At 37.6% G+C, this 10,367-nt stretch overlaps 1 protein-coding gene across 1 annotated transcript in view; it reads left to right on the top strand.

Moving 5' to 3' along the window:
* Positions 1-10,367, top strand: part of CNTLN (centlein) — a gene marked incomplete at its 3' end in the record, with an annotated part of 188,009 nt that overhangs the window by 77,846 nt on the left and 99,796 nt on the right. Inside the window, exons 9-10 of the mRNA XM_080362311.1 lie at positions 5,397-5,490; positions 9,762-9,835. Coding sequence (XP_080218437.1) covers positions 5,397-5,490; positions 9,762-9,835 — 168 coding nt within the window. The remainder of the gene's footprint in view (positions 1-5,396; positions 5,491-9,761; positions 9,836-10,367) is intronic.

Below are 10,367 nucleotides of genomic sequence, written 5' to 3'. Positions count from 1 at the left end.
CATGGTCTTCTCTATCAGATGATCAGAGTGTTCTTTTTCATATGATACAAATCATGTGGATTTTGGAGGATGCAAACATAAATGTTATGAGGATGGGTGGGCTTTTAGCCACTCTTGGGAACTGATGGGGATACATAAGATCAAGGTCCAGGCTGGGTAAGTTGCTTTTCAGAAGTTTGTTACTGGTGCCCATTCTAAAAGTATGTGCAGTAAATGGAGATGAGGCTGTGCTGATTGGATTTCCCAGCTGTAGAAAGAAGGACCCTGCCAAGGATGCTGAGGTGAGCATTGCCTCTGACTTAGCTGCCCAGCTAGCTGACTCAGTAACAGAATAAGAGGAAACATGGGAAGTGATTATTATTTATAATCTGCTTCTGGATGTCTCCTGCATCGTGGCTTTGTGTGGCATATGGCACTGGATTCCTGGAGTTTGACTAAAAGGAAACTTTGGGGTATGAGTCATGGGTCAGTTGGTTACCATAGGTAAGAAATGCTCTCTCCTAGCTGAGATATTCTGCTACAGGTATGCATGCTTCCTCCAGTCTGAGCTGTGTATGTAAACTTCATTGTGTTGCTGAGAAAAAAGGTAGTTTAGCCTTTTCTAAGCCACCGTGTGCCTATTGGCCAGTTTGTGGTTGAAGCAGAGAGAGCTGCTTGCATCTGCTTACAGATGCATCTGCTTGCATCTGTTTCCTCCTGGCTGGTTAGTGGTTTTGGTACCGTGCGCTTAGTGTGAGCACAGCTTTGTGCTGAGGAAGTTCAGTGGGAGCAGGAGTATGCATAAGGCTGTGTTACTAGTTCTGAAGCTCTCAGACATCCCTTCCCTTGTCCCCAGCTCTCTCTTGCTGGTTCAGGAAAGTCATGCAGAAGTACGATGGAGCACAGCTGTATTTTCTCCATACTGTTTGGTGGTGGTTGTGATCTCTGACAACAGCAGAGCTGAAAAAGTGGCATTGGATACCCTTCCCTAAGTAAAGTGTGGATGGTTCCCCTAGGGGTACAGCTTTGTGGCGAAGATGGTGCTTTATGCTTCACCTTGATTAATACATCCAGAAAGCATCAACCATGTCTTATTTTGAAAAGTCATGTAAGCCTAAGAAGAGTGAGAAGTCTGCTTGGTAGAAATAAGTACTTTGTTTTATTTGTTGTTTAAAACATAAATAAGTCCCTGACATTGATTTTAAATATATGGTTTGCATGTTGAGTTTCAGTATGGAAAAATTATGTATCTCTTGTGATAAAATGGCATATGATATAAACTGATTTTGCTGAGTGAAAGAAGAAACCATTATTCTATTAATCTAGACTTTGTAATGCAGGTAGAATCTAGTCTAAGATGCTTTAGCCCAAGAGAAAGCCTTCATTTGCTGCCCTGTGAAAAGGGTTAATATTATGAGTACACTGAAATGACCATCTCATGCGAATTTTAGTTTTAGACATAGAATTGAGAATAGACTTTAGGAAGTGAACCTTCCTGGACCTCTTTGTTGAGGTGAGTTACTATGTTCATAGTTCATAGGATCAAAAATCTACAATGATAATTCTGAGACAGAAGCTGTGGAAGAACCTCTGCTGCTTTTAGCATGTAATTTGTTTTGATTTTTCTGGATTGCAAACTTCTGGTCTTTGCTCTTAAACGACTCTATTTTTCCTACAGAGCTTGGATGTTGAATGTTTTCTGCAGTCTTGAAACACAATATTGTGCTTTTATCTGATAATGTTAGAATTTTAAACTCAGAGCTCAATTATAGTCCAAATTATTCGCCATCTTTGCCTTACTAATTATACTATTTTCTTTAGTTCTTAGATTACAAATAAGAGTTCAGATTTAAAGCTAGAAAGCAAAAAGCCAAGAAAAGATTGTGTTTCTTTCTGAGGATCTGACAGCATTGTACTTCTTTATTCATTAATAACTCTTGGAACTCTGGGTTGTTCATAAAGTCATGTTTTATACAGAAGGAATTGAGGTTTTCATAATAGCCAAATCATTTCACTAAATAATTTGATTTTTGTATTTTTTTTTTTCTCTTAACCAGGATATCTGGAACTTAGAAGTGTAGTAATATAAATAGACATGAATCTGAAACAAAATACCAGAGAGAAAAATTTCACCCAGCTTTCTATCTTTGGAAGATCTCTTTTTATGTCTTAAAAATTCAGTTTTAAAGATCCTCTTGATATTTGAGTAAACAAAGTCTTCTAGGCTAGGAAATGTAGAGGAAGATTTATAAAATAGTGAAGGATATGTTAAATTTAACAGAAAATGCTACCTAGCTCTTCTTAAACTGAAGTCCATTGATAAACAAAACATCCATTTTTAAATAGTCCTCTTAGGTTATGTCTGGATTTTTAGAATTCCTGAAACTGAAGAAACTTCACAGCATACTTAAGAAATTGAGCAGGTTTTGAGGATATTGTAGACCCAAATTATACAGGAAGTTCTGTATTGGTAACAATGATCTACTGAATATGTAGAGGGTAAAACCATAGACATTTTGGAGGTATAAGTTAAGATTGGGGTTTTTTTGGGTTTAGTTTCCCAAGAACTATGTGTGTTTATATGTGTGGACAAAGACTGTTTCAAGAGTTTTATTAGAAACTGTGCCTTTACAGTACTTTAATTTGAAATAAGTGTCACTGCATGGTAATTTCTAGAGCTCTCTTTTGAGAGAAGAAAAGAGTAGGGGAAAAAAATCCAAAACAAATAGAGAACTCTTCATGTATCAGTTTTATTGAAGTCATTAGCACAACTTAATTGACACAGAAGAACGAGGATTTGATATAATGTGTGACTCTTAAATGTATTTACATTTTTAGGTACCCTACATTTGATTTTGAAAGAAATTAAGTAGTGATAGAGTAAGAAGTTAATTGTTAGCTAAATTTGTGTAATGCTTATGGTTCAAAGGTGAGCAACCTTTAAAAGTTGTAGACTTTTAAAAGTAATGGTAATATGAATTAAAATGATGAAAACAGTTTGAAGCTGTTGATTCTTTTCGTAGCTACCAATGTGATTGTACCATTAGTAGAATGGGGCAAGTTAGTAGATGTATTTCTCTTAATAAGACAGAATAAAGTCAAGTTTTAAAAAATTATATAACTTACATATAACTATATTTCCCTTATCTGCTGGCACTATTTCTGTCTTCTGGGTTTTGTTGGAAACTTTTTTCTTTTTATATAGTGCCAAGATTTTGGTCAAATGAAATAAAAGCCTAGTTTGCTTTTAAATGTTCTTTTCAGTGCATGTGTTCTCTACTCCTCATTTTTCTATTTTCCTTTTTTTTCTTCTTTTTTCCTCTGTGTGGAGTTCTCTTTTAGTTATAAACTGGCCTTTTGCTGATCATAGGTGGAAATTACATCTGTTTGCAACGACATATGGCCTAAATTATGCAAAATGAGCAACAGAAATTATTTAAGGAGCAGTCAGCAAAAGCATGGGTGACTTTTTAGTCTCTGACAACTTTACTGTGCTTGTTTGCTGCATGAGGAGTTGTGCTTTTTCTGCAATAAATGCTTAGTATTTCTATTTTAGGATTTATTTGTATACAGTGTGAGCTTAAAATAGGCTTTATGAAAAGCTTCATATTCTGCATAGAAAGAAACAAAATTGCTCTGCCCATTAATGAAGTTCACTAGGGTGTTTGCCTGTTTGATTTTAATCAGCTTTGGACCATCTCCTTTCTTGATTGGCATGAATTTGAAGACTTTTTAGTTTGCTTAACCTTTTTTATACTGCCTTTTCTGGTTTTGTCATTATATGTGATTTGTTTTGCTTGGAGCATACCAGTAACTGAGATAGAAGGAGCAAGCGATAATTGTACCAGATTTTGTCTTCTCTGTTGAAATTAGTGCTTTTCTTAAGAATATTCTCAAACAGTTGCAAGCAAGTCAGGTTATCAGAAATAAAACTTTCAGTCAGTCTTGACAAAGTTGTCTTCTGAATCAAGCTTTGCTGGTTGTAGACTTCACTGTTTTCCTAGCTGTTTGTCATTGCTGTCAGAGCACCGCTGGCAATGAAGGTTTCATGAGTTTGCCCTCATCAGTGCAATACAAGGTCAGCTGGGTCAGCTCAAGGCACTTGCATTGACTTTTTAAACTAACCTGCCCTTTTATTTATGCGATCCGTTAGGTAGGGCGTTTACACCTTTCCTTCTTTCAGTGCTAGTGCTGGAGTGCTAGCATCCAGCTGCCTGGTCGTGCTGACCACCTGGGAATTATAGCATCTTTGTCCGGCACAGCTGTTGCAAGGTGAATGTCTGTCCCCAGCCTTAAAGCACAGCAGAGGAGGTTTGAGATAAAGCATTTCACTTTGTGATTGCCACAGATTGCCACCACAGGCAGGTTGCTGTTTCTGGTGCTAAGCTAATAGTGTTGTGCCTTGTGGTTGTAACGCAGCGGGGTGTGATCGCAGACAGTTAATGCAAACTCACCTGACAAGGAGTAATTTATCAAGCCGTGGTAACTTGACCACTCTCGGTCATGTGTACATACGAGTCTGCTGTTGAACATTGGGGATGTGACTTAAAGATGGCTGGTACCAGTGAAAATGTATTTTGGTCTGCAGAGATTTTGTAACCTGGCCAAGGTGAGCAGTGCGCAGTGGTGTGGTCGTGTGCCAGGGAATTGCTATGCGTGGATTGATAGCTGGGAAGGGTCCTGGAATTCAGTGGCTCCATGAAGCGACAGATCTGCCTTTAGCAACACTGTGATCTAGGTTTACTGTCTATTTTTGCTTGAAGTCTTCAGTTTGACTGCAACATTTGTGCTTTCCAAATTTATGGACGTAGTGGATGCATGTTGTAGATTTACATTAAAGAGGTACTTTTCTGAGGTAGTTTTAACTATGAATATTTTTATTGACAGAATATGCAGTTAAAGTGGTGATTTTGTTGTATGTTTGTTTGTTTTTTTCCCTATGTTTGATAGGCTGGTCATACTTACCAACTTAAAATTTCACCAGAAATAAGTCTAAGAGGTGTAATATTTTGTCAAGAAATGTTGATGGTATGTGAGATACAAGATACCAATAGCAGAATAAGTTGCTCCAGAAAAAACATCTGTATAAAACAACCACTGTTAAGGCTGTACATTTGAATTTGGAAAATATGGTGGTGATGGTGTGAAATAGTTTGTTTAACACTTTGGGGTCTGGTTTTGATTATGGATTCATGAGTCATTTAAAAGGCAGAATTATTTACAGCTCTCCTACATTCCTGTAATAATGCTAATGTTGTGTTTCTCTAGGCAATTTTATCTAAAGGATCTGTTATGCTTCTGATTTTTTGTTAATGTAATAGACCTATGCTGTCATTTTCTAGGTATTTCAACAGCCTTCTTTAAGTGAGCTGGAGTGTCTTATTGCAGTGCAAAAATCGGAAATTGAACTTTTACAGGAAAAATTAAAGAAGGCAAGTCTTAACCTAGCAGAGTGTAATTTGTATGCTTCAGATACTCTGGAAAGCAACAATATAAGGACTGGAAGAAAGCGTAAGGTAGGATAGTTGTATTGTCTTGTGTATTTGTGTCTAAGTCAGGCTGGTAAAGCCAAACATTTTTGCTCAAGGGTCCAGATAATAATTTTAATATCTGTTGATGCTGCTTATAATTCTGGAAGCTTGTTTGAATGGTTCTTGTGTTATCTGCCAAAGACTTGTTAAAATAGCTGTTGGGAGTAGAAGGTTTTACCTTATTAAATACTGAATAAGGGATTCTTAATTAAATGAAATATTTGAAGGATAAATTCTTTGTAGGTTTGTTAAAATGAATATTTATCAGATATTTTGTGGTGTATATCAGAATGACCATCTTTCCCTGGAAAGAAAGTGAGAGAAATGTAAATGGTTATTATTATGATTTTATAAATGATTCTTTTTTTCAAAGTCTTGTTTTTTGAAGTACGATGTGGTATGTTTTCTATGAAGAATGGCAGTAATGTCCTTTTGAAGTTATACTTCGAACTTTCTATTGTTCTGTGTAATGCTGGACTGCCTCTTCAATGATGACTTGCTGTTAATTTTAGGCATGAGGTAACAGTAACATCTATGAAGTATATTTCATGAAATAGATCCATACATAATTCTACAGGTTAAATTGTTTTAATAAATTAGTCAAAGTCATTATGTTTTTCAGTGTGTTCAGCCTCTTCCTCATCTAAAAACTTCTTTTAAATTGTGAGTGTATAGAGTATGGAAACTTGGAAGAGATTTCTGTAGCAAGGAAGCAAATAGGAACATGCTGCTGTGTGGCATAAATAGTCTACGAGGGTGAACCATCATATTATGCTTCTTTAGAAGTCTCCTGGTTTTCCCACATTTGATATCTTGTAACATTTTGTTTGAAACCTGTATGGCTTGCTCTTTCTCAATATCCTGCACTGTATGCTATTGTTTGGGAAAAGACATATTTTAGAACATTTGCTTAGGAGTGTGTGGTGGTGCCTCCGTGAAAATGTGTGTATAAAGGAGAAAATGCTGCACAGGCAGTGGAGAGAGAAGAACAGAAGGTGAGAAACATCCCTGCAAACACCAAGCTCAGAGGAGGAGAGGCAGAAAGTTCTCCAGGTGTCGGAGCAGGTATTTCCCTGCAGTGCATGGAGAGAGACCACATGGAGCAGATGTCCACACCACAGCTCATGGAGGAGCCCACACCAGAGCAGAAGGATATTTCCTCATGGAAAATGCAGAGTGAGGACAGGAGTCCATGCTGGAACAAGTTCTTCTGACAGGAACTGTGGCCCATGGAGGCCCCACTCTGGAGCAGGTTTATCCTGAGGATGCCAGCCTCTGGAGAGGCCACACACTGGAGCAAAGGAAAAGTGTGAGGAGGAAGGAGGGGCTGAGAGGAGCTGTAATGGACTGTCTGTAGCCCCCCTGCACTGCTCAGCAGGAGGCAGATGGGTCTGGAGTGGAGGAGTGAAATTGAGCCTGGGAAGCAGCTTAGGGGGGAAGGTGTTGGTTTAATATTTTCGTTATTTCTTACTCCCCAAATCTCTTTTAAGTGGCAATAACTTAAATGAATTTTCTCCAATTAGAGTCTGCCCATGAAGGTAAATGGTAAGCAATCTCAACTTCTTTTTCTCAAGCCATTGAGAAAAACTTTTCCATCCTATTTTGTCCCCCTGCCCTGGTGAGTGAACAGTTGAGTTGGTTTAACCCACCACAATGTTATTTATTGTTTCCTCAGAATAATGTAAATAAGAGTACTGTGTTTGTCATGGACTGATAACTGTGCCAGGAACAAAGGAATTATGTCCATTGAGTAAAACTACATACAAACTTTTAAATGCTTCTGTAGAGGATATTATCCTGTTTTGATATGTCGATCCTAGTCGTGCCCTTTCAGTAATCAGGGTTGTTTGATAGGTGCACTTTTTCACATGTGCACACAGTTACCTATTAAAAGTTTTGGGAATTAAATTGACAGGCTACAAATCCTTTGTATTTAGGCAAGACAGTAAGGAAAATTGTGGAAACTTTCCAGCTTTAGGATCACAAAATACACATATAAAATAGAAAAGGTACTATTGTTGTCTTCACTGATTTTCCTTTGCAATGACATATGTTCCCATTACGTTGTTGTTCAGTCTTTTGTGACAAAAAGTATTAATGACAGAATTTATTAGTGCATGATTTGACAGGAAGAATATGTTGGATATGCAAATCTTATTTTACAATGGTGATCCATTTGGTTTCACAAATACTTTTGTGTTAACCCTTCGTTCCCCCTTATGTGGCTTCCCAGATTGAAAAGGACAAATAAGCAGGAATAACTTCTAATCAGAACGACACTGCTTTGATTACTTTCTGCCTAAAAAAGCCAAACATTTTGATAGATGAAGCAATGGTAGGTATTAAAAAAAAAAAAAGCCCTAGGGCAAAATGGGGGCTTTCCACTAGTGTGATAAATTGGGATGTGTGGCCACACAACTGTATGCTTCCACCTATGTTTGGTTCTGCAGAATGCAATTTTATACATACATATATATATATACACACACATACAGTCTAGTGTTGTTTGTTGTGAGTTGCAGAAATTCAAATCCCATGCCTACAGTCATACTCTCTGAGACAGATGATGTGGTGATTAAAAGCTGTAACACCGACAGTGCAATCTCTGTAGAAGATGGTGCAGCTGAGTCCTGTTTTGTATGAAGACTTAGGAGTCAGTTGCTTGGTCTTCCTCAAGCTCTTGTTAGAGCTTACACTTTCACAGAATCACAGAATGTCAGGGATTGGAAGGGACCTTGAAAAATCATCCAGTCCAATCTCCCTGCTGGAGCAGGAACACCGAGGTGAGGTTACACAGGAATGTGTCCAGGTGGGTTTTGAATGCCTCCAGAGAAGGAGACTCCACAACCCCCAGGGGCAGCCTGTTCCAGTGCTCTGTCACCCTCACTGTGAAGAAGTTTCTTCTCAAATTTAAGTGGAACCTCTTGTGTTCCAGTTTGAACCCATTGCCCCTTGTCCTATCATTGTTTGTCACCGAGAAGAGCCTGGCTCCATCCTCGTGACACTCACCCTTTATATATTTATAAACATTCATGAGGTCACCCCTAAGTCTCCTCTTCTCCAAACTAAAGAGACCCAGCTCCCTCAGCCTTTCCTCGTAAAGGAGATGCTCCACTCCTTTGCTTTGTAACTTTGTGGGCTATGTATGATTTCTGTTACCTAATTAAACTGCCATTCATGTCTGGAGGTCGATACAGTAACACAGCCTTTGTTTTTTTCCCACCTAAGCTTTCCCATTGTATGAAGATGCATGGGAGTTATAATTGCCTTTTATTGATATACTTTCTATAGCATTCCTCTAAGTCTATAATGTCAAGGTATTAAAAGGCATGAGTTAACTAACTTGTAGTATTCACCAAGTTCCTGTTGAAACATCAAGAACTTGCTATTTTACCTCTCCAGAAAACCCACCTGTATCTTGTTAGCTTCTGGTTCAGCCTCCACAATGTTTCTGTTACTTCAGCTGATAAAAACCACTAAGATTTCTGCCCACCGTCTTCATTGCTTTACTCTGGAAGACACTGATTTGGTCTGTGTGTGTAGAAGAGCTCTCCAAGACATTTCAGTAAGAACTCTGGCTTTCCTTGTTTGCTTTTTTTTTGTTATGGGGCTCCTTCTAACATATGACCTGTTGAATTCGAGAATGTGACTCTTTTTGTCCCCTGGTGTCCTTCATGGTGCAGGTGGGTAACAGTAGGTTGTTAAGAAAGAGGCACCTCTTCTTTTTCTGCTTCCTATACCTGTTAACAGTTAATGTGTGTCACATTCACTTACCAGCTACTTCGTTAAAATAAATCTTGTGTCACAAAGTTTCAAATCTATTAATATTACAAGGTCTGTTTATTTCTGTTTTTTACTGTTTGGCTTAGTTTTTTGTGAATGTGTTTTAGGATCATTTGATGAAAAATCTTCTGTTGTTACCCTTTACTGACTTGGATTAACATTCTTTGCTCATAAACCTGGAACTTTCTTACTCCTAAACATTCACGAAATGAAATGTATAAAGCATTACAATTTAATACAGGTATGTCTAAATTTACTTTAGTATTTTAGCACCGAATTAAAAATTAAATCCCAAACCTGGCAGCAGCCAAGTTTACATTTGTGAGAAGAGTGTTACAGATGCTATCTTCCAAACAGAGTTTTGTAGCAGCCCCAGGCAATCAAATTACAGTGTATTTTACTATATAGTCTTTTCTATCTTGGTAGGAAAATCAAACTATTTGCCTTCTTAACAAAGATGGCTTTCAGACTACCTATGTGCAGCGGTAAAGTGCAGACACAGCCCCTTCTCTCCACAGACCTCTAGTCTGATCACTAAACAGGTAAAAACATATTGAAACAATAGATTGTTTCTTAGTGCACATCATCAGTCCCACCTGTTCTCACAGGGAATTGTTTCCAAGTCCATCAATAGTTAGAATTTTTCTCTGTTGTTTTTCTGTACCTTGCCTCTGTGAAGAAGATTCACAGTGCAATCCTAAGTAGCTATATATGAAGTCTATGTATGTATCTATACATATATATATATACAAATAAATAAAAACCATTGTGTACTCATTGTATCTGATCACCTTTGATTAAAGAAGCAAGACTGAATTTTATATTTTTCTCTATTTTTTTTCCTTTTTCTCCATTCCACTGTAGAGTCTCTCTTAGTTACTCATAGCAGTCTGGTGCTGGTTGATCCACTTTCCTTGGTTGTCCTTCTCTTTGGCAACAAATGCAGTGCTTTGGCCTTTTATTCCCAGTTTCAGGATTTAATATATTTTCCAAGTCTTTGTATACAAGCATGATGTTTAACTAGGAAACACTGTTGAAAAATAATGCATTCTAGATTTTTAAGAAAAAAATAGT

This window comes from Nesoenas mayeri, assembly GCF_963082525.1.
Source record: "Nesoenas mayeri genome assembly, chromosome: Z".
NCBI lineage: Eukaryota > Metazoa > Chordata > Aves > Columbiformes > Columbidae > Nesoenas > Nesoenas mayeri.
This window is presented reverse-complemented; position numbering and strand designations above follow the sequence as displayed.